The sequence below is a fragment of the Schistocerca serialis genome, chromosome 4 (genome assembly GCF_023864345.2).
Source record: "Schistocerca serialis cubense isolate TAMUIC-IGC-003099 chromosome 4, iqSchSeri2.2, whole genome shotgun sequence".
Classification (NCBI taxonomy): domain Eukaryota; kingdom Metazoa; phylum Arthropoda; class Insecta; order Orthoptera; family Acrididae; genus Schistocerca; species Schistocerca serialis.
In genome coordinates, this window is record NC_064641.1 from 107,599,052 (window position 1) to 107,624,505 (window position 25,454).

Sequence of the window (25,454 nt, forward strand, 5' to 3'; positions counted from 1 at the left end):
AATTTGTCAACTGGTACTCTATAGACTTCCACACAAAGGAATTGAAGGGTGGAAGATGTGGATTTATTGTGCCTTCAACAACGAGGTCATTAAAGACCAAGTACAACATTGGATACGGGAATGAAATTGCCCGTGCCTTTTTCAAAGAAGCCGTCCCTGAATTTGCCTTAAATGACTCAGGGATACAATTTGCCATCCTCCCGAATGCACGCCCGGTGTCTTACCACTGCACCTCTGACAAGGGAGGCACACCAGTAGACGTGCAGTTTGAGCAAAATCAGTATGTGCCCTGAGTATGGCCAGTGCCACATCTCCGAAACATTATTACTTTAGTATTTGATTCCAACACAGCAGTAAACCACCAAGTATTTTAATATCATATACACATGTTGCAAAATCTCACATGTTTATGTTAGTCGATATGTATACATACGAATCACAAGACAGGAGGGAAGCAGCTACCAGCTAATTATCTTACAAAGAAAAAGACAGTTTAATATTAGTCATATTTTATTACACATATGCTGTTTCTTTTTGTAAACTCATATTAAGTATTAAGTATGTTTTTTAAAATCACAGAAAACATGAAAATAGTCATGATAAACAACTATTAGCTAGAAGACAAAAGGATTACGGTCAACACACTCAACCAATAAATGAGAAAATTATTTTAGTAATAGTTTCCTCCACATTTATTACTTTTATCTCTTAAGCTTAGATGGGTGAATGGGGAGGAAAAGTGTGTGTGTCAGTGTGTGTGTGTGTGTGTGTGTGTGTGTGTGTGTGTGGAGGGGGGGGGGGAGGGATGGGAGGTTGATGTGACACGCAGAGGGGGTTCATGATGTGCCATGCTGAAAGACAGACAGACATGTGTGAGTATCTTTCTGCTAATAGGAAAGTCAAACAGGAGAATTTTTATTCAACAAGAAAAATTCAGGGCCAAAAAGTAGTGAGAGACAAAGGATCACTGATGAAGTTTTCAACTTGGAGGGAACTAAGTACTTTAAACCATCTGGTTCACATTTCTTACAGTTTACTTTACTCATGAGTGAAAACGCTGTGGCATGGAAAATTTATTCATTCTTTTTCACTTAAGAAAGAGTTCTTTTCCTAATGATCATGATACTGATACTGATATAATATTAAAATACAGAAAAGTACAGAAACTATAATGATGCTGTTCTTTCAGTTCTGAACAGTGAAATAAAATATTTGCAGTAATATTTCAAAACTTTTAACATCATCTCCTTTTCCACTATATCGTTTGGTCAGTTTGTGAAAATGAGAATACAATAGGGAAATTAGTTTTTTATCACTTAACATATTTCACACATTTCTTTTCCACAATCATGTCACATTAAATCTTCTGGAATGTTTTCTTCAGTCACTTACATACAAAATATGCACACTTAAGTCAGGAAGACCCATTCAGATTGCACAGGTTTTTGTCTCAAGAAACATGCAGCAACATGTGCATTTTCTTCATAAAGCTTCTGTCCACATCTGTCTGGCTCACGCAAATAGAGTTCACAGATTCCTCGTAAAAACATATACCACACTAACGACAGTAACAATGATGATGAAGGGTGCCCATGTCTTCAACCAAGCTGCAAAACTGAAATGTATATGATTTAGACTACATTTTTTTCAGTCATTAGTTAGACAAAAACCTTAAATGAGGTACACTCACCTTACATAATGACCTTTAAAAAGAATATAGAAAGCTAGTTTGACCATATTCCATTTTTCACTACCATCATACTTCATCAGGTTTAATGCCATAGCGACATGTGAATGACAATTATCACAACAAAGATTGTGCTGCAAAAAAAGATACAGCCTGTAACTGCAGTCAACAGATCACTGAAACACAAGTGGTAAAATATACAAGACTATTTTAAAACATCCACATAATGTATTATGGCTGCCTTGTAAGGACAGGGGATGTCCTTGTAATAAAGCATTCACTCAACAGACCATAATGAGAAACCCAAAACAATGATTTGTATAATATTCTAAAACTATAGTAATTTACGGATTTTACGAGAACATTTCAGGTGCACAGCACCTTCATTCATCACTTTTAGTCTGTACAAAGCACAAATTTTGGAACACGGGTCAACAGCTTTGATAGTTTTTGCCATTAGAACTGCATAACAGAACACATTTGGTGAGATTTTGAATAGCAACAGACTATTTGAATGGTGAAAAACAGGTGACGTGATTGCATTTCTAATAATACTGACCTACCATGAGAATCAGAGTAATGACTGCTCTGTTCCCCCCACTATTTTCCCATGCTATGAGAGAGACTATGAGAGAGAGAGAGAGAGAGAGAGAGAGAGAGAGAGAGAGAGATTTAAAATGCTGACATAAAAGACTCAAAAACTATGGACTTGTTTTAACACGATTATGTTCAGTAAATTAAATAAAAAATCATCAGTGTCGTATCTCAATGAGAAACTTAGAAAATAATGGAGATGTTGAATTGCAGACAGGCACAACAAAAAGACTGTTATGTTGTCAAATTCTGAAGAAGGCCTTGTGCCGAAAGCTTACTTGTTTAGCAATATTTTTGTTGTGCCTGTCTGTGACTTGACATCCCACTATATGGTGAGTAGCAATTTATCCTTTTTGTAATACTGTCATTATTCCACCCAGGATTTTCCACAAATGGAATCAGCCAACTCATACACTTTGTAGGGACATGAAATGGAATGATCATGTAGGTTCAGTCACAGGTAAGTCAGGTGGTAGACTTTGATTTATTCATAGATTACAGTGAAAGTGCTGTCAGTCTACAAAGGAGATTGCTTACAAATCACTTGTGTGACCCATCCTAGAATATTGCTCAAGTGTGTGGGACCTGTACCAAATAGGACTAACAGGGGATTCTGAACATATACAGGTTTGTTTACTCCATGGGAGACTGTCACATAAATACTGAAGGAATTGAACTGGAAGACTCTTGAAGATAGATGTAAACTATTCCAAGAAAGACTATTAATAAAGTTTCAAGAACAGGCTTTAAATGATTACTCTATGGATATACTACAACCCCTTACATATCGCTCACATAGGAATCATGAGGATAAGATTAGAATAATTACTGCATGCACAGAGGCAGTCAAACAATAATTCTTCCCGCACCCCACTCGTGAATGGAACAGGAAGAAACCCTAATAACTGGTACAATGGGATGTATCCCATTCTATGCACCTCACAGTGGTTTGCAGAGCTTAGATGTAGATGATTTTTCACCGATACTTACAGCAGCTGGGGAAATTCCTTCCTGTGCAAATTATCTCAACGATATAATCATAACAAGTGCTTCACAGCTGGAACACCTCTAAAAACCTCAGGTTTCTCTTCATCAAAATGCAATATGAAGGTTTCAAATGCAATTTGTAACTATCAAAAATTTTCCAGACAGAAGTAGAATATTTGGGCCATATCCTTTTGACAGAAGGCATCAAGCCAATGATGCAACATTTTTCAGTGATGGAAACCTGCCACAACCGTGGAATTTAAAAGGGCTGCTGTCTTCTCTTGGTAAAATAAGCTATTGTTCTAAATTTATCACTCTGACAGCAGAATTCATATATTCATTGAATAAATTACATAAAAAGGTCATGCACTTTGTATGGTCACTACAATGTATCAGGGCATTTAACCAATCTTTACACTTTGAAAACAGCACGTACTGGTAACTGATGCTGCCCGATGCACCACGGGGCCTGTGTTATTTCGCAGGAACCCGGGCACTTCTAAACAATCTATTGTGTATTCCTCCAGTATCTTAACACCAACTCAAACTAATTATTACCAAATAGAAAAGGAGGCTTTAGCTATTATGTATGCTGTAATAAAGTTGTGTTCCTACACAGAAACAAAAGCAGCTTTCAGTACTCTTCAACACAGATCACAATTTCCTGAAAGGACCATATTAAGATAATTTGTTGTTAGTTGAAAAGGCAGCAGAAGACGTGCTTTGTTGTTGCTGCTGCTGCTGCACATTTTAGTGATTTTTGGTTGGTTGGTTGGTTGTTAGGGGTGAAAGGGACTAAACTGCAAGGTCATCAGTCCCTTCATTTGTTAAGTGGCAAACCAGGAGTGGTTGTCAGAGGAAGGAGGTGAAAGGCAAATCCTGGAAAGCCTAAGTGTAGCTAACACAATAATAATAATAATAATAATAATAATAAAACAACAGAGATAAAAGCCCATAAAACTGATAACACAGACAAGTCATCAAAAGATCAGTGTAGACAAAGCATTAAAAACCAAGGAATGAAAAAAATAAAAAGGTGAGAAGGAAAGAGGCCAGGTTGGGCCACTGAGGGGGAGCAGGAGAGAGGTGCTCCACCAACCCTTCAGGCAGTCAGTGAGGCCAAAAAGCCCTACCTTACAGGGATGACTAGAGACCACTTTCACAGGCAAAATGTCTGCTTCGGTGTCATCTGCTACCACCAGAGGTAGCGTGTCAGGAAGATTAAGATGTCGCCTCAAAGCAGTCAAATTAGGACAGTCTATGAGTAAGTGGGACACCATCCGGCAGGTTCCACATCAGCTGTAAGGGGTATCATCACATCGGAGAATGTGACCATGTATCAGCCAAGTGCAGCCAATGTGGAGTCAACAGAGGATGGTGGACTCCCTGTGAGAAGCACGCAGGAAGACTGCCACGTGATCATGGTCTCCTTAATTGTCCTCAGTTTGTTTGAGGAGATCAGGGCAGACCACTCTGAGTTCCCGACTTCCTGCAATTGACAGCGTATAAACAACCGAAGGCCCATTTCTGGGACCCCCATTTCCAAAATTGGTATCCCGGTAGCCAGCTTGGCCAACTAGCCAGCATGTTCATTTCCTGAAATTCCAACATGACTGGGAGTCTAAACAAAAATGACTGGCCATCCAGCTTGATGGAGGTTATAGACAAGATCCTGGATAGCTTTACCAGTGGGTGAAGAGAGTAGCATTGGTCCACAGCCTGAAGGCTGCTAAGGGAGTCACTACAGATTAGGATACTCTTGTCAGTGCAAGAATCATCATGTTTAAGGGGTAGTTTAATGGCCATCAATTCAGCAGTGAAAACACTGCAGCCATTTGGCAGAGAGTAGAGTTCACTGCACTGTGCATGTGTATATGCAAAACCTGTTCGTCCGTCGACTGTTGAGTCATCGGTGAATACCATTTCTGAACCTTGATACATCTCAAGAACAGGTGGCAAAAAATTGTGGCCAAAGGATACTTCAAGACAAATCCAAGGCCAGGGCACAAGCCATGAGGGCAGATGTGTTGTCTCACTGACCAGAGGCGTCAGTGGAGGAAGACGCAGTTCCAAACAGAGAGACTGTAGGTGTGCAGCAATTGTAAATCCAGTTCTGGGTCACCGTTGTGGGAAGTGGAGCTCCTTTTCAGGGAAAAGGACATGGTAGTTGGGACGTTCAGGGAAGCTATGAATGCATATAGTGTAATTCAGCAACTGCTGTTGGTGTCTGATAGGTAATGGAATGACTTCAGCATGGCTAATAGACTGTTCACAGGACTAGCTCGGAAGGCTCTTGTCACAATTTGGACCCCACAATGATGAATGGGGTCCAGTATCCTAACTGCAAAAGGTGACGCTGAACCATATGTAAGACTCCCATTATCAAGACAGGACAGAATAAGGGCTTTGTAGAGCAGCAAATTGGTAGAGTGATCTGCACCCCAGAGAGTGTTACTGAGGCAGTGAAGTGTATTGAGGTGACACCAACACTTTCATTTAAATTGGCAAAAAGGAAGATTGGCTTTACTGTCCCATCGACATTGAGGTCATTAGAGATGGAGCACAAGCTTGGATTGTGTCAAGGATCACAGAAAATCTAAATCTGGATGGCTGGATGCGGGTTTGAGTGGTCGTCCTCTCGAATGTGAGTCCAATGTGCTAACCACTGCCCCACCTCACTCGGTTCAAGTTGGTGAAGATGAGAAACCATGTCCTCTGGGAATCAAAGACTAGTCCCAAAAAAAGCGGTGCATCTCAACTACAAAAAGTAATTGATTGTCTAAGTAAAGCTCTGGATGTAAGTGGGCAGTCGATAGTGACAGAAATCCGCGAGTCTTGGTGGTCGAAAACCAAAAGCCATGGGTGAGAGCCCATGACTGTGCCTTTCATATGGCACCCTGTGGGTAATGCTAACCAGCACTCACAATACAGAAGCAATAACGGAAGCAAAAATCGTAAGCATATAACGAGGATGATACCAAAGGCCCCACATCTGCTGCTAGACCATTGACGCTCACTAAAAAGAAGTGAACACTCAGTACAGAGCCCTGCCAGACCTCGTTCTCTTGGATATGGGGGGCACTGAGTGAATCATTCATTTGAACCCAGAACACACATTGCTACAAGAGGTTCTTGACAAAAGTTGGGAGTGGACCCCGAGACCCCACTCACAAAATGAAGTAACAATGTGGTGATGCCATGTCATGTCATAGGCCTTCTGTAGGTTCAAAAAGACAGTGATGAAGTGCTGACAATGTGCAAAGGCCACCTGTGTACCAGACTCCAGGTGAACCAGATTATCAGCAGTGGGGCGGTCTTAGCAAAAACCACCCTGGGATGCAGCCAAATGGCCCCCAGACTCGAGGAGCCGATGATGGGCTAGGGCACTGGAGAGTTTCTATTCACTGAATGGAGTATTATATGGCTTCAGGAGGTGGGCAGTAAAAGATAAGTGCATTCACTCCACCCACTGTTTTATGAGTCGAAAGACGGGGTGGTAGTTCTCAGACGGCAGATGCACAAGGATAATGTTCAGCAAAATATTCAGCGGCAGCATCTGAATCAGTATAAATGGCATCATTTACAGAAATACTTGGTACACCTGCAGGGGCTGGAAGCCATACAGGCATCTGTTCTTTGCCCATACCTGTGATGTAGGAATTCGTGATTCGATAGTGGAAACATATTGTTCCCAGGATTTTTGCTTTCATCATTTTATGAGGTAGTGGATTCAGGCATGGAGCCATTTAAAGGCAATGAGTTACTCCAGTGGAGGGTGCCACTTATGGCATTGGACAGCCCACATACAGTCTCTAATGGCCTTAGTGATCTCTGGTGCCCATCAAGGTACCATCTTCCGACAGGGGGATCCCGAGGAAGAGGGGATGACTTGGTAGATTGCCAAAAGAATCGCTGCTGTTGTCTGCTGAACAGGCACACGAATACTGCCTTGGTTTGCGGAGCTAAGAACAACAACAGAGGTGAACCCATCCCAGTCAGCATTCTGAATCCATCAGGGTGGGCATACAAGGGAGCATTGCCGAGATCATCGTGGACTCTCCAGTGGATAGATGGTAGAAGACCAAGGCTGTAAAGAAAAAAACAATGGCCTAATAAGTTTTGTGTGCCACACTGAAGTCCTTGGATGCACCAGAGTTTGAGGGGCAAAGATTGAGATGTGCCAGTAGAGTTTTGATATCTTTACTATAGACAGTGATCATTGTTCCACTCCACAAAGGGCTGTGGGTGTTGAAGTTGTCCAAGACTAGGAAAAGCGGGGGGAGCTGAGAGAGTAATGCAGATAGTACATCCTGGGACACAACATCATCGGAAGGAAGATAAACATTACAGGTGGTGAAATCATGATGTGCCCTTACCTGAATTGCCACAGCCTACAAAAATTTATCAAGAGGCACAAGGTCACTTTATACAGAGTCCAGAACATACAACCCAACTCCACCCGACACCCTCTCATAGTCAGTATGATTCTTAAAATAACCACTGTAGCCACAAAGGCCAAGGGCCCAAGTTGCTGGAAACCACAATTCCTGGATGGCAAAACAGAATACACAGCAAGTGCTTAAAAGCTGCTGTAGCTCAGCCAGGTTGTGGAAAAATCCATTGTAAATACATTGGAGGATCAAACTGTCTGAACACTGTGGGGGCACGAAGTGACCAAGTGGGTGGGGAGCAGGTTATGACCCAGGGTCATGTACTGCCACTAGTTCAGATATCAGGGGATCCACTGATATAGGTTCCGTGGCACACTGCCTGGAGATTTTTGGTGCCTTTGGGGCCACAGGGATCTCCACCTTGGCCACAGAGGGAACACATGCATAATTCAGTGGTGTGGGTGTCACCATAGTTTCCTTCATCTTAGAGGCCTTCCTTTTGTCCTTCCTCTCGTTACAAGACGAGGACTGGGAAGGTTTCCCAGAACTGGTTTCAGGGACAGGGAAAGAGTGAGAAGTCTGACAGCCAGCAGCCTGTGGTTCCTTCAGCTCCCAGCTGGTGTCTGGCTGTGGACCAGCAGAGACCATGAAAGGGAGAGTCCCGAGGGACTTCTTCCTAGCTAGTGAAGCCAGAGGAGGATGAGGCACCTCTAGCTGGGAGATGGGGGGCGGTATCCCTGGCAAGTGGGAAGCCAATGCTCCCTAATTGGCTGCAGTGGGAGCACTAGAAGGACCCCCAGCTGTTGGGGGGGAGGGGGGAGGGAAGGGGGGGTGGGGGTCAGCAATTAGCGGATGGCTCAGAGCCCACTGTAAGAGGCGCAAAAGTGGAAAGCACCATCGACAAAGAAGGTGAGACGTTGAGGCTGTAGTGTAAAATTGTGTCATTTGTGTGGGATTAAGATGTTCATAACTTTTTCTGGCCTCTTGAAATGTGAAATTGTCCAGGGTCTTGTACTTCTGGATTTTCTTCTCAAGATTAAAAATTGAGCAATTTAATGAGCAGGGGGAATAGAGCTTTCTGCAGTTTACACAGATGGGAGGAGGGGCACAAGTAACATTTACATGCAATGGATGTGCACAATCCCTGCAGACAGGGGTAGTGGTGCAATGGGAAGACATATGTTTGAACTTCACACACTTATAGCATCTTATAGGAGGAGAAGCGTAGGATTTCGTGTCACACAGGTAGACCATCAACTTGACCTACTCATGCAATGTATGAACCTTGAAAGCCAAGATGAAGCCCCCGGTAGCAACTCTGTTTTCTCTTGGTCCCCTGTGGAGAAGGCAGATGAAGTGCACATCCCGTTGCTCTAAGTTGGCCCGCAGCCATCATCAGATTGCAAAAGAAGATCATGGTGAAAGATGACACTCTGGAACATACTGAGATTCTTCTGGGAAGACACAGTGACAGGAATGTCATCCTACTTTTCACAAGAGAGCAGTGCCTGTGGCTGGGCAGGAAATGACATTTTAATCAGGAGGGAACTGCTTTTCATCTCAGAGATGGCTGCAACTTCCCCGTGTTTGTCTTCAGTGCCTTTGACAAAAAATAAAAGCTTTGTAGGCAAGAAGGTGTCCCTGTCAGTCCTGGTACAGACCAGGTATTGGGGGAGAATAATTTTCTCCTTGTTGTTTAGTCCTACGTTCCTCCAAAAGGGAAGGGAATGTGTTGGGATTTTATTTCTTTGCACCATATGAGGCCTTTCCATTCGTAGAGACTGCTGGGGTTGTGTGGCCACCAATGGGAGAAAGTTTGTCACTTCATGTGCCATGGTGCCATCCACTCCAAATAGGTGCTCTCCCCAGGGGTGCTACATAGCGTCAGCAACGGTTACCTAGCAAGTAATCCATAGCTGGGAGACCCCTTGCCCTAGTCATGACAGGCACATACTCCGTGGCATATGTGGGAAGTGTGCAGTGCAGGCACTGGACACCAGCTGCACTCAGTGTTGTTTGGTTTGTTTAAAAGGGGAGGAAAGGGACCGAACTGCGAGGTCATTGGTCCCTTGTTCCCAGTAGAACAATTAGCCAAGGGAAAGAAGAAAATAAAGAAGACGTACAGCACAATAACAGGAGAAAGGAAGAACCAGAAGAACAACAGAAGGACAACAAACACTACAATGTACAATGGACAAAACAGGACAAGAAGACCACAGAGAGATGCAAGAAACAGGCAGAGGATATTAAAAACAAGAAAGTGGATTATCATGGCTGGCTGACCATGAGAATAAAAAAGGAGAAGCCAGCCACTCTGCAACACATTAAAACCTCCACCATAAAAGCCCTAGGGTGGAGGGCACAGAAAGGACATGCACTACGATTCAGATCAAATGACAAAACCCACCCTCACGAATAAAACATAAAACTAAAGCTGCTGTTGAGGCACTGTCACTCAACACTGAAGGTAGGGTGCTGGGAAAGTTAAAAGTGCCCCGCAGAGTGGCTAAAAGTGGGCAGTCCAGCAAACGGTGGATGACTGTCATTTTGGAGCCACAGCGACACTGAGGTGGGTCCTCGCAACTGAGGAAATAACCATGTGTTGAGCCCATGACTGCACCTTGTGAATGGCTCCCCGTAGGCGCCACTCAGCAACACCAGTACTGGAGTAGCAATATGAAATGCAGAAGTCATCCACATACAGATAAGGGGAGACTGATGACCCTACAGCTGCTGCTAGCCCGTTGATGGTCACTTTAAATAGATATGCACTCAATAAGGAACCCTACGGAACGCCATTCTCCTGAATACATGGGGAACTATGGGAGGCACCAACTTGAACATGGAAAGTATGGAGCGACAGGAAGTATTGGATAAACATCGGATGCGGGCTATGGAGACCCCACTCATACAATGTGGCAAGGATATGATGTTGCCAGGTCATGTCATATGCTTTACATAAGTCAAAAAAGATGGCAACCAGATGTTGGTGTCTGGAAAAGGCTGTTTGGACGGCAAACTCAAGGGACACAAGATTTTCAGTGGTAGAGTGACCCTGGCAGAAGCCACGCTGACATGGAGCCAATAGGCCACATGACTCCAGGACCCAACCCAACCTCCGACGTGCCATACATTCCAGCAGCTTACAGAGAATGTTGATGAGGCTGATGGGCCAGTAGTTATCCACATCAAGCGGGTTTTGACTGAGTTTTGGCATCGGAATGATGGTGCTCTCCCGCCATTGTTATGGAAAGACACCATCGCACCAGGGCGGCTGAGGATGACAAGGAGATGTCACTTGTAGTCAGATGAGAGATGTTTTATCATCTGACTGTGGATCCGATCCAGCCCAGGAGCTGTTCCGGGGCAATGTGCAAGGGCGCTGAGGAGCTCCCATTCTGTAAATAGGGCATTATAGGGTTCACTGTGGCGTGTAGTGAACGAAAGGACTTTCCTTTCCATCTGCCGTTTGAGGGTGCGAAAGGCAGGGGGGGGGGGGGGGGGGTAAGTTCTCCGACACAGAGGCTCTAGCATAGTGCTCAGCAAAGTGCTCGCTAATCGCATTTGCGTCTGTAGGTAATGCACCATTGATGTTAATGCCAGGGATACCTGTTGGGGTCTGGTACCCAAAAGCACGTCTGAGCTTTGTCCCGACTTGAGAACGTGATGTATGGCACCCAATGGTCAACACGTACCTCTCCTTACACTTCTGTTTCCACCGTTTTATAAGCTACCGAACATGGGCACAGAGCCGCTTAAAGGCTATTAGGTGCTCTAGGGAATGGTGCCACTTATGTCACTGTAGAGCTCATCAACGCTCTTTAATTGCCTCAGCAACTTCCGGTGACCACCAAGGGACCGTCTTTCACCAGGGGCACCCTAAAGAACGAGGGATCACGATTTCCACTGCAGAAACGATCATTGTAGTGACCTGATCAACGACAGCATTGATGGCACCATGTGGGGGAGATTCAGAGGTGACAGCAGAGGTGAAGGCTTCCCAGTCTGCCTTCTTTAAAGCATATCTGGGTAGGCATCCGGGAGAGCGACAGGAAGATGGGGAACTGGTCACTACCACACCGGTTGCCATATGCTCTCCAGAGGATAAATGGAAGAAGGATAGGACAGCAAACAGAGATCAATGGCTGAATATGTGACATGTGCCACACTGAAATGTGTGGGGGCACCTGTATTTAAGAGACAGAGGTTGAGTTGTGACAGTAAATTTTTGACCTCCCTACCTCGGCCAGTAAGCACGGTGCACCCCACAAGGAGTTATGCACGTTAAAATCTCTCAAAGATAGGAAAGGTTTAGGGAGTTGATCAATCAGTGCAGCCAATACATTCAAGGGTACTGCACCATCTGGAGGAAGATATACACTGCAGACAGTTATTTCCTGTGTTGTCCTTATCCTGACAGCCACAGGTTCAATAGGGGTTTGAAGGGGGCACAGGTTCACTACATACCGAGTTCAGGACATAGACGCAAACTCCACCTGACACTCTATTATAGTCGCTACAGTTCCTGTTAATATCCCTTATAGCTGCGGAGGGCAGGGGTCTGCATTGCCAGGAACCAGGTTTCTTGGAGGGCAATGCAGAAAGCATGTGTAAAGCTTTACATTTGCTATAGTTCAGCCAGGTGGTGGAAAAAACCGCCGCAATTCCACTGGAGGATTATGTGATCGTGAGACTGGGAAGGCATGAAACACTCAATGAGGTAGTCTATGCCTCAGGGGCACCTGCTGCCACCTGATGAGAACCTGTGCGATTGACATCTGACATCCATTGCGTCTGAGAGCCCAGTGAGATCTAGGTCCTCAGAAGATGCCAGAATCTCCAGCTCATCCTCAGACACAGAGATCATAGGTGATGGTGGTGAGGGCGCCACTGCAATGCCTTGGTTCTTGGGGGTCTTTTTCTTTTTAGGTTTCTCTCACTGCTCCTTAGGTTTGTCCAGCTGGGAGGGCTTCACTGATTCAGTCTCAGGGACTGAGGAGGACCATGAAGCCCTACGACCAGCTACCTGTGACCTGTGGTTGCTTCAGCCACAGCCAGGTGTCAGTTTTGCCACTGGTAGGAAACTGGGAAGGGAGTGGCCCAAGGTATCCCCTCCTGGCGAGAGGAGCCGAAGAAGACTTACACTTCTCGAAACTGAGAAGTGGGGACTGACGTCCCCGATGGTTGGAGGGAAGGTGGGGGGTGGGGTGTGCTCCTGAAGTAGGTTGTGCAGTAGCAACAGGGAGGGAAGTGCCACCTAGCATCAAGGGAGCAGGTGGAGTATGACAGCTCTGAGAGCCAACTGTATGCAGCAGGACGCAAGATGGTAGAACTGTTGTCATAGCGGTGGCATAGATTGACGTCATATGCACAGGATGTAGCCTCTCATATTTTCTCTCAGCCTCAGTGTAGGTCAGTCGGTCTAGGGTATTGTATTCCATTATTTTTCTTTCTTTCTGTAGAGTCTGGCAAGCAAGGCAAATGGTGCACTGCGCAGTTGACACAGATGGGAGGGGGGGTAATGTCTCACCCTTGAACGCCAAGATGAAGACCCCAGTGGATGTGCCAGATGAAATGGACACCTCGGCGCTCTTAATTGGTGTGCAGCTCATCGTCAGACTGCAAAAGAAGGCCCCTGGGAAATATGATACCCTGGACCATATTTAAGCTTTTACGGGGCATGATGTAAACAGAAACATCCCCCAGCTTGTCAGAGGCGAGTAGTGCCCGTGACTGGGCAGAGGACACTGTTTTGATCAAGACCAACGCTGCCTGCATTTTGGACAAGCCTTCCACCTCACCAAACTTGTCCTCTAAATGCTCCACAAAAAACTGAGGTTTCATTGACAAGAAAGATTCCCCATCAATTCTCATACATACGAGGTACCGGGGTGAGTAAGCTCCACTCCCATCCTTAGCCTGGCATTCCTCCCATGGTGTAGCCAGGGAGGGAACGATTTGGGGTCATATTTCTTAGCATTGAAGTTAGAAGTACACTGCTTAGAGACTGCTTCTGTTTGACCACCAGCAAGAGATGACGTACTATGCTTCATGATGTGTGTTGTCTGCCCTGACGCCACCCACTCTGACCAGGGGCCCTCCCCATGGATGCCACCCAGCCGCAGCAAAGGCCACCTGGCAGGACGGTCATTGCCGGGAGTCCCGATGCCCCAGGGTGACGAGCATCTTCTCCTTGGCATACATGGGGAGTTAACGGCGCAGGCATCAGCAGAACGATCCCTGTGTGGTTGGGGGGCTACAACGAACAGGGTATATGGCGGCCCCACCACAATGGACTGGCTATCACGCTGGGTATCAGGAGCAAAAGAGCTAAGAAGTCCATTATCGTTGACAATGCAGAAAGCGATACTGCACAGAGGATGGAGGAAAATGCACCCATGAGGGTGACCTCGCTCAACAGCTTTAAAATGAGCGGAAGTGCAGATCCATGTCAATGAAGGATGCGAGAGGTCTCAGTGCCTGATGGATGCTATGCACCATGTAAGGCACCCTTCCCCAGTTGGCTCACTCATCAGAAAAATTTTGAAAAATGGAAGTCAAACCCTACAGGGGATTATCACATAAAGGCCAAAACATGTGAGACTAGAATGAGATTTTCACTCTGCAGCGGAGAGTGCGCTGATATAAACTTCCTGGCAGATTAAAACTCTGTGCCGGACCGAAACTCCAACTCAGAACCTTTGCCTTTCACGGGCAAGTGCTCTACCCACTGAGCTACCCTAGCACCAGTCATGCCCCATCCTCACAGCTTCAATTCTGCCAGTACCTCGCCTCCTACCTTCCAAACTTTACAGAAGCTGTCCTGCAAACCTTGCAGAACTAGCACTCCTGAAAGAAAGGACACCGCCGAGACATGGCTTAGCCACAGCCTGGGGGATGTTTCCAGAATGAGATTTTCACTCTGCAGCGGAGTGTGCGCTGATACGAAACTTTGTGGCAGATTAAAACTGTGTGCCGGACCGAGACTCGAACTTGGGACCTTTAGACTTTCACGTGCAAGTGCTCTACCAACTAAGCTACCCTAGCACCAATCACACCCCGTCCTCACAGCTTTAATTCTGCCAGTACCTCGCCTGCTACCTTCCAAACTTTGCAGAAGCTCTCCTGTGAACCTTGAGAAGCTTATTTCCACGAATCAGCACGCTTTTAGAATGCATCGGTTGTGCAAAACTCAACTTGCCCTCTTCGCACAGGCAGATGCCATATTTTTAGATTTCTGGAAAGCATTTGACACAGTGACTCATTGCAGGCTGTTAATGAAGATACGAGGATATGGAATAAGTTCACAGATATGTGAGTGGTTTTTTTTTTAATGGTTTTAGGGTGCAAAACTGCTATGGTCATAAGCGCCCATTGTGTGGCTTAGGGAAGGGTAAAAACTTGAATGTTAAATCAGGGGCAATGGGAGCGAAACTCAAGAAGGAGGGAAACTAAAAACAGAAGAAAATCGTAAAAAACTACTGGGGGGGGGGGGGAATTGTTGTCTCTCCTCCACCCCACCCCCCCAAAAAAAAGGTTCAAATGGTTCAAATGACCGACGTCATCTCACTGACACTGATAAACTCAGGGATGCGATTGGTTGAGTGCATGTCATATGCTAAAAGGGAAGATATATCAGGCAACAACTGTAACCGGGCACATAGTGGAGTAAAATATGGGCACTGAAGTAAAAGGTGTCTCACTGCCCACGGCTGAGAGCAATGGGGTCAAAACGGAGGAGGATCGCCACTTAAAAGATGTCGACAGCTAAAAAGACAGTGCCCTATCCAGGAGTCTAGTTAAAATCAGCTCTTCCTGGTGACAATAAACTTTAGTGGGGGTACTATCCTTGGGAAGCTGACAAAGGTAACGGAGCAGGCAGGTACAGGGATGAAGCCAAGGTGGCACTGTGCCCCCATTGGTCAAGAAAGTTTTAGGAAAGTGGAAGGCAAAAGAATGTAGCAGTTGATGGAAGCAGACTCCCGGTGGTAATAGAGAGGAAGGGTGGCCTGTAAACCCTAAATCCAAGAAAGCATTGAAAACAAGGGCATGGGTCAGATGAGCAGGCATGGAAGACAGATGACTAGTGTAATGACTCAGTAGGACAGCTTGCCGAATGGACAGCAGAGGTTCAGCTGCCTCAGTGTACAGGCTCTCCACGGAGCTAGTGTAAAAAGCTCCAGATGATAAACGTAATCCATGGTTGTGGACAGAGTCAAGGCACTAAAGAATAGACTGCCATGCAGAGGAGTAAACTATGCGTCCATAGTTCATTTCGAGTGCACTAAGGTGCGATAAAGGCAAAGGAGGACCACTCGGTCTGCTTCCCAGGAGGTACCACTTAGAACATGGAGGGTGCTGTGGGATCGTAGACAGCGAGCCAAAATATTTGAAATGTGGGAAGACCACCGCAGTTTTCTGTCAAACATAAGGCCCAAGAATTTGGCAACATCCGCAAATGGAACGTTGACAGGGCCTAGATGTAGAGAAGGCAGAGGAAACACTGTGTGATGCCAAAAATTTACACAGATGGTCTTACTGGGAGAAAAGTGGAAGCCAGTTTTGGTGCTCCATGAGTGGAGGCGATTGAGACACCCTTGAAGACATTGTTCAAGAAGGTTGGTCCATTGAGAGCTGTAGTAGATTGCAAAATCATTGACAAAGAGGGAGTCCACGACACTGGGAAGGAGACAATCCATAATTGGATTTACGGCAATGGCAAACAGTACAACACTTAGCATGGAGCCCTGGGGCATCCCGTTTTCTTGGGAGAAAGTACAGGAGACAGTAGTGGTCAGCCACACCTTAAATGTGCGCTTTGTCATAAATTCGCAAATGAAAAGGGGTAGCCAACCTCGAAAGCCCCAAGAGAACAGTGTGCTGAGGATACCTGTCCTCCAACACGTATCATATGCCCTCTCCCGATCAAAAAATGTTTCTACCATTTGGTGTTTCCTGAGAAAATTGTTCATGATGTAATTGGAGAGTGCAACAAGATGGTCAACTGCAGAACAATGCTTTCGGAAACTGCATTGGGCAGGTGTTAAAAGGTTTTGAGACTCCTGCCACCAGCCTAAATGGCAATTCACCATATGCTCCAAAACCTTACATACACTACTCGTGGCAGATATGGGGCGATAAGCTAGATGGGAGATGTTTGTCCTTCCCAGGTTTTGGAACAGGAATGACAATAGCTTCCCACAATCTTCTGGGAAAGGTACTGTCGGTCCAAATTCGATTATAAAGGTGAAGGAGGTAACACAGACTATGGTATGATAAATGCAGCAACATCTGGATGTGTATGCCATCCAGTCCTGGGGAGGAAGAGTGAGATGATGAGACTGTGTGTTGGAGTTCCCAAACAGAGAAAACAGTATTATAGCTTTCGCAATTTTGAGAGGAGAAAGCAAGAGTTCGCACTTCCACTGCTTGTTTCTTCGGAAGAAAGGCTGGCAGTTAATTTGAAGAGCTTGAAATCTCAGCAAAGTGTTGACCCAATGCGTTAGAAATTGCAACATGGTCCACTAAGGTATCATGCGTGACAGTGAGCCCAGAGATTGGGGACATGCCAGATAACCGTCACATTTGACTCCAAACTACAGATGAGGAAAAGAAGGAACTGAAGGAGCTGGTAAAGAAGTCCCAGCTTGCCTTCTTGCTGTTGCGCGTACGTAATTGCTTATAGCAGATACAATTGGCCATTGTAGGATGGTGGCAGAAAACACGAAAAGCACGTCTCTGGTTGCGTGTTGCGTCATGGCACGTCTCGTTCCACTCAGGGGGTGCCGGGGCAAAGGTGAGGTACGAGGTATTGAACATTCCGCAGCTGTAAGAATAACTTCCGTAACATGAGTGATCAGATCGTCGATGCTAGGAACGTGATGGTCATCGAATGTCGCTAGAGAGGAGAAAAGTGTCCAATCAGTTTGGGAAAACTTCCAGCATCTTGGGCACATAGGTGGCAGTTGTAGCTGCAATGGAAGGACACATGTAAAATGGTCACTTGAATGTGTATCAGCAAGAGCGAACCATTCAAAGTGCTGAGATAGCTGAACAGTACCGACCGAAAGGTTCAAATGAGAGAAGTTTGACATGGAGGCAGACAAAAATGTAGGTTCTCCAGTGTTGAGGCAAACAAGATCCACGTGGTGGAAGATGTCAATCAATAGGGAGCCTCACGGACAAGGATGCAGAGATCCCCAAAGTGGGTGGTGGGCATGAAGTCCCCAACCAGCAAATAGGAGGGCGGGAGCTGACCAAGGAGATGAAGGAGATCAGCTGTTGCCATTGGTGTGGACGATGGAATGTATATAGTACAAAGGCAGAAGGTGTATCCAGAAAGGGAAAGAAGAACAGTGACTGCTTGGAAGGAACTGTTTAAGGGGATTGGGTGATAATGGACAGTATCATGGAGAAGAATCTTAAGTCCCCCATGTGCCAGAGTGCCATCAACAGAGGGGATATCAAACTGGACCGATTGGAAATGAGGGAAGACAAAGCGATCATGGGGATGTAGCTTTGTTTCCTGAAGACAGAAGACGGCCGGGGAGTAGGATCATAAGAGGATCGACAATTCATCCTGATTGGAGTGAATTCTGCGGATATTCCAATGGATAACTGACATAGGGCGGGCAGAAAAGGTATCTCACCACGGTTGCCATCAACTCAATGACCGCTGAGAACCGTCGGCCGATGGTATGGCATGGCATTCAGCCAAAGGCAGAAGATCCTGATCCATAGGTTGCTCAGGGGCCTCTCCTGCTGCCAGTGATTGGCTGGTGGATCGGCCGCCAATGGTGCGCCTCGGCAACACGGAAGACAGGCGAGGGCAGCTACCGCTGGGTAGTGCTGTAGATGAGACGGAGAAAGAGAGGAACTTTGTTTCTTTTGAGCCTTCTTGGAAGCATGGTGGTGAGAAGAGGGAAGGATTGACAGTTGAGAGGTCAGGGTATGTAAAAAATCTTTGCGACTAGGCTCTTTTTTGGAAGTCTGGACATCCAATCTTGGGGCCCGAGACTTAGCAGGAGCCGATGAAGGATGAGCCTGAGAGTGAGCAGGCAATAGTGGCGAGGATGAACAGGCGATCTTTGGGCTGGCCGATCTGATGATCATAGCGCTAATGGTGAGATCGCAAGTCTGTGTGGCTACCTCCTTAGTAGGCTGAGGAGATGCAAGGACAGTGCTATATTTACCTGCTGGGAGTACAGTGGGGTTTCTACTGGTGAATAACTTACGAGCAGCAAATGTGGACACCTTATCCTTAACTCGGATTTCCTGAATAATTCATACATCTTTGAAAATAGAGCAATCTCTAGAAGAAGCACCGTGGTTTCCCATACAGTTGATGCAATGAGTGGATGGAGGTGGACAATCACCCTCATGGGCATCCCTGCCACATGTAACGCATTTGGCTGGATTGGAACACGATAGGCTGGTATGTTTAAACCGCTGACGCTGATAGCAACACGTAGGGTTGGGGATGTAAGGGCGAACTGAAATGATCCCATATCCAGCTTTAATGTTCGCAGGAAGTTGAACTCTATCAAATGTCAAGAAGAGAGTACAGGTCGGTATCAAGTCCTTGTCAACACTTTTCATGACTCGATGTACAGCCATTTTGCCCTGGTCAGACAGGCAGTGTGGAATGTCCTCATTCGATAATCCGTCAAGCGAGCGTGTATAAACTATCCCTGCATGATGAGTTTAAAGTACCTCCACCCAGACAGGGAAGATTTGTAGCAGTGTAGTTTGCAGCAATTTTTGTGTCTGGAGGGCACTGACTGTTTCTAACAACAAGGTGCCATTTTGTAATTGGGAGCAAGACTTTACAGGACCTGCAATTGTGTTGACGCCTTTCTGAATAATGAAAGGGTTGATTGTGGAGAACTCTTGACCTTCGTCAGACCGAGAAACAACTAGGAACTTGGGCACTGATGGAAAAATTGTTCGTGGCTGAGACTCATTTAGCTTTCTCTTGTGGGCAGAAGTTGTAGGAGTAGAAGAAACCATTGTGAAAGTATCACCCATGATTACCGGCGTCTCCGATCGCGCGCTCCTTCCTCGTGGGGGCCCCTCTCTGAAGTCACTCCCGCCTTAGGTGATTGTCCACACCTCAGGTCACACCTCCCGAGAAATGATTGGATGGACCAATCAGCACTTTTGGAAGGTACCAGCTAGGGTAATCACTCCTCTCTGGGTCCGGCCTTTACCAGGGCGTACATACGTGTTCTAGCCTACTTGTCTACCTGGGGCGGGGAATTCCGCATTACCCCGGCTATGTGTGTTGGCCTTCAGACATGCACAGGGAGGAAAGAAATAGAAAGGGAGCAACAAAGAAAAGGAAGGATGAGAGGTCTCAAATGCTGCAGTGGAGAATAGGGTAAAGAGAAGATCCAAGGAAAAGATAAGGACAAAGAGAGGGCACGAAACATACTCCCAAAGAGAGGGGGAAGGGAAGAGGTGGGGGGAGGGGTTGGGTAAGAATGGGGGATGGGGAGGGATGTGGAAAAGGAAGGTATGCAGTCTGGATAGGAAAGAGAGCTGCAGTAGCTCAGGGTTCCGTGTTCTCCATGCACGTATCCCCAAAAGAGTTGTGGACCCCCTGGGGGTTATAAATAATAGAACCCATTATATTGTCCTCAACAGTGAGTGTTCATCAGAGACATTGTCAGGAGCACCGCAGGGAACTGTGATAGGACTGCTACTGTTCTCTATGTAAATAAATGATTTGACGAACAGAGTGGGAAGCTATCTGCAGCTTTTTGCTGCTGATGCCATGGTAAATGGCAAGACGTCGAAGTTGATCGACTGTAGGAAGATACAAGACGATTTAGACAAAATTTCCCAGTTGGTGTGATGAATAGCAGCTAGCCCTATATTCGGAAAAATGTAAGTTAATGCGGATGAGTTGGAAGATCAAACCTGTAATGTTCAGATACAGTATTACTAGTATTTCGCTTGATACATCGTTTGAATATCTGGGTGTAATGTTAAAAGCGATATGAGATGGAACGAGCATGTGAGAACTGTGGTAGGGAAGGCGAATGGTTGATTTTGGTTTATTGGGACAATTTTAGGAAAGAGTGGTTCACCTGTAAAGGAGACTGCATATAGGACCCTGGTGCAACCTATTTTTGGGTACTGCTCAGCCTAAGGATTTTTTTGTAAATGATGCAGCTATCCACAGGCTGAAAAAAAAAGCTGCACAAATATTGTCATATCTTGAAACAATCTCAATGTAATGTAAAGTTTGACAACTCGCTTGAAATGTTCAGGAATAAAAATAATTGTGCATTTCACAAAATAAGTAAAATATCAATGAGTTACTGACTTTGGTTCATTGGTAGGGTACTGAAAAAGTGCAATCAATCTACAAAGAAGACTGCTCACAAAACACTCATGCAACATATCCTAGAATATTGCTCAAGTGAGTGGGATCCATATCAAATACGACTAACACAGGGTACTGAACACAGGCCTTTACAAAGAAGGGCAGCACGCACTGACAAGTTCGTTTGACCCATGGATGATCATCATAGAAATATTTTAAAAACCTTTAATTTCCAGGCTTGTGATGATACACACCAACCATCCCACAAAACTCTACTTACACGGTTTCAACAATCAGTATTACATGAGGAACCTAACAATACACTGCAACCCCCTTGGTATAGTTGCTTTATGGACCACAAAGACTAGATTACACTAATGACTTTATGCACAGAGGCAGTGAAACAATCAGTCTGCTTGCACTCCTTATGCAAATGGCACCACACAAAACCCTAATGTGTGATATGACTGTAAGTACACTGTGCTATACGTTCTTCCGTGTGGTTTGCACATTACTGATTTAGAGGTACCACAGTTAAATGTGTATATCTGAAGCATATATCATATGTCGCGATTCTGTTTCTACATGTCAGCAGTTCCTCACCATTCTTGACTTGTATTCTTCAGAGGCGTCTATCACGGCGCGATCCCAGCCACTTGCTCCTCCTGCCGCTAGTTCTGGTCTGAGACGCCAGTATTTGGTTGGCTTCCCGAATGCCATGTTGTCTTCTGATACAAAATAGGGTCCTGCAAAATCTCTTATCACACCTGAAGACATGGCAATTCCCATATGCCCTATAAATGGAAAAATCCATCTACGGAAAAGAAAAAAAAAATTAGTCAATAATTACGAGACGTGCATTCTCATGTTTGAATGTATCCCTAAACTTACGTTAGTAACGGCAGTGGCGTCCACACAATGCAAAACGGGTATCTTGCTCTCCTGTGATCCATCAGCGGCTCCATTAAATTTTCCGTGCTGGATTTTTGGCAACTGTTTGTGTTAATTTCTGCTCCGTTCATGTTAGAATATAAGCTAAGACATAACTACTGGTACAAGTCGAATATATTCCGTGTGCGAATCATACAATGTTTTAACCTCCCTTGAAATACAAATACAAGAACAACCATTTACGTCTGTCGATCAACGACTAAAACACAATTTTGTAAAATTTGCGTCTATTTGGGTTGTTCACGAAAATCTCAAGGGAGTTTGTCATTTTTCACGAACAGTACTTTCTAAATTCCTTGTCTTATCTGTATCTCTAAATGAAGTAGCGTCATTCTTTCCTTAATGAAACTCATAACCACCATCACATTCAACGTCAAACCGAATGTTGTTGACAAACTCTCATTGTTTCACGTCAACACACTGCGCAGCAGACGACTCTAAAAGTTTATTCGATCCTCCATCCTGCCGTACCTACTTTCTTATAGTTAAAATTCGGACCACTAGGTGGCTTTAGTCGGCAGCGTAGTTATTACACAAGGGAATAAGTGTCGTGCGAAATTAGCTGTCAGTGTAAAAATTTTCAGAAACGCTAACGTATTATATTTTGGATTCGTTGTTTGTATTTTTGAGATAGTATGAGGTGAGTAATGATAAAATCATTTTGTTAAATAAGTGAACGGCAATATTCGTTCTTTTTTAGGTTACGTTTCTTTTAATTTAATTCCTAAATATATTTGAAAGTTCGGTGAAAGTCTTATGATAACCAAACTTTCGTTATTTATTATTTAATTGTGCGGTACATACATTTCCCGTGGCTCACGTGATAATTGGAGGGTATTACTTTTGAACGCCAGTGAAACCAAAAGAAGTTTTTTGAATTGCAAACTTGCTTAGGTTAATTTCTAATTAATACTTTTGGGTATATAGTTTACATGCTGTTAAAGTAAAATAGCAATAAATCAGGATACTAACGTTGTTCTCATCTTAGATGAGGCGATTTATTATAGTCGGCCAGTGAAGCACGTCCTCATAGTTTCGCAAGCTGTATCTGCAGCATTAATGAATCAGGTGGAAGAGGAACTGCATTTTCGTTTGTATGGGAGGTGAACCAGGGCTTCAGCGTAGATTTCGAACCTATCATTTGCCCTGGTTTGGTAAATAATGTACTGCACCTATTGTTTGTTTACATCCTCTGTTTACAATAGGATGATCAAAATAGTCTGTGGTCTGTCGGTTTCGGTGTATAAATTTTTTGCAAGTGACTTGGTGTAATAGTTTAATTGATAAGCATATGCTGAATTTAAATTTACAACTGTGATGACAACGACAGGAAATAGTAAAACTAGTGTATTGAGCATTAGACAGTCAGTCATTAGATAAATAAATAAATTGGTATTGACAGCAGTAATATCAAAATAACAGCAGCATAAATAAATAAAGCGAACTGTGTACCAATGGAAATGTTGGCCTGAGTGCAATCACAGCTATACAACTATTGCTACTGATGAAGATAAATAGCTTAATCCAACCAGCTTCATCAAGTCTTTCTTAGATTGGATGGTGGTAGCTTGATTAAGACATGGATGTCAACACATTGGTAGAATACTTCCAGCCAACTTTCTCATCTTGTTATGGGGCAGATATTTCTTGACATAGGATTCAGGTGACAGTATAGCTTTCCATTTTCAATACCTATATCATTTTGAGTGATGTGATTCTTATTTATTTATTCCATGTGATCTGATGGTACACAGTGTGTTGCAGATGTCGGAAAATATCATTTAACATTGTTAACATATATTAACGTAGGCCTATAGTATCCTAATGTATTATATTGCTCAATGTTTTCAATTTAACACACACAGCAAGATTACTGTTCTAAGTATTCATTTACAGAGTAAAAACAGTGACACAACAAATATGACTTCATGGCTTTGCTAAATTTCATGTTGTCTTCAATGGACTTAATACTAGTGGGAAGATTGTTGAACAGTTGGAGGCCCATGTGGAAAACTCCCTTTTTACACAGTTGAGTGTTTGTACGTATAACATGCAGGTTTGCGTTTTTCCTGGTGTTGTGTTCATGTATTTCATTATTTTTTACAGCTCTGGGGTCAGTTGGCACTATGTGTTTTCTGAAAAATTTTAGAGTCTCAAGAATGTAGAGGCAAGGCAGTGTAAGGATATCCAACTTTCTGAAGATGGGTTTGCAGGAGTCTCTAGGTTTGCTCCCATTCATGTTTAGTATAAGACAAAACTTAAGACTTCAAAGAGATGTAGTCTAACAATTTGTTATATGTCCTAAAATTTTATCAGCTGATGTACCACCACCATTACTACTATTACTACTGCAGGATGACGGTTCAAACCCACGTCTGCCCATCCTGATTCACGTTTTTCGTGATTTCCCTATATTACATCAGACAAATGCCGTGATGGTTCTTTTGAAGGGGCATGGCAGACTTCCGGCCCCATCCTTCCCAAATGCTATGGGACCGATGACCTTGCTGTTTGGTCCCCTCCTCCAAACCAACCAACCAATATTAAAGACTTTGTGATTGCAATATTTGTGCACATACATTTGTTGTCTGTTTCACTTGCCATCATGGGGGCAACTGGATTTCCTTTTCAATATTGAAGCAGGCACCTTTGCATTTAGTTTTCTCATAATTACATTTATGAAGTGGTGTGTGGTGGCAAAATTGTAGTACAGTGGGATGTAGCAAATTTTTGTTGATTGTAATATAGTCATGAAAAATGGCCATCAAAGACCTGGTCACACATTGTTTTATTCTCTTTAGAGCACTGAGAAACTTTCTCGTGTGTACCATGATAAATTTTTTAAGTAAAGCACTGTTATCATTTATCTTATCTTGTCTGTAGTGCAAGAAGTATTTATCTATTAAATATTTGTATGAGGGTTACCACCCCAAAAAATGTATGTCTTACAATGAAAAATATGCACAGTGAATATAAATACTGTAGATTGTTTTTGTCTTAAAAAAACCAAGTAGATCTGTATTTTTTTTAATGTATGGGTATTACAGTGGGCAAATAAAAATAATTAAAATGTCATGGATAAAGAATCTGTAGATGACTTGCCGACAACAAATAATTGCATAGCCGTCCGGTATAATGAGTTAACGAAAAAATATTTATTCGTGAAAACTCACAATGAGAAGGAAACTAAAAACAACAGAGAAGTAACAGAAACTAGGAGATCCTATAGTCTTACGGCAAAGATAAAAAACAACACATGACCAAAAAAAACTCTCGCACACTTTTGATCTCACTTTGCACCAGACATGAAAAATATCACTGCCACACAGCCCCCTCCCCCCCCCCCCCCCCCTTAAAGTGCGGAGCCCCAGGGATATCTTGATACTTGAATTTTATTCGACGTCGAGCTCTGGTGTGCGTCGTGTGTCTCGGGGGCGGTGACGTTGTTGTTTGTGGTGGTGATTCACCTGTCTCAGACGATGTACTGAGCGGTGTTTTGGTATGCTCTGCGTCC

General features: G+C 44.3%; 2 protein-coding genes across 2 annotated transcripts in view; one reads left to right on the top strand and one right to left on the bottom strand.

The window, feature by feature from the left end:
* Positions 1 to 492: 492 nt before the first annotated feature.
* On the bottom strand, positions 493 to 22,403 carry LOC126474172 (transmembrane protein 222). The gene is made up of 4 exons (XM_050101631.1): positions 21,881 to 22,403; positions 21,593 to 21,803; positions 1,691 to 1,821; positions 493 to 1,615 (listed from the first exon to the last, which is right to left on the bottom strand). Exons 1-4 carry the CDS (start codon positions 22,009 to 22,011, stop codon positions 1,528 to 1,530), a joined length of 561 nt encoding a protein of 186 aa, XP_049957588.1. The 5' UTR covers positions 22,012 to 22,403; the 3' UTR covers positions 493 to 1,527.
* Positions 22,404 to 22,439: 36 nt separating this feature from the next.
* Positions 22,440 to 25,454, top strand: part of LOC126474171 (forkhead box protein J3-like) — a 60,543-nt gene continuing 57,528 nt past the window's right edge. The window contains exon 1 of the mRNA XM_050101630.1: positions 22,440 to 22,580. The gene's annotated coding sequence lies outside the window, so the exon portion shown is untranslated. The remainder of the gene's footprint in view (positions 22,581 to 25,454) is intronic.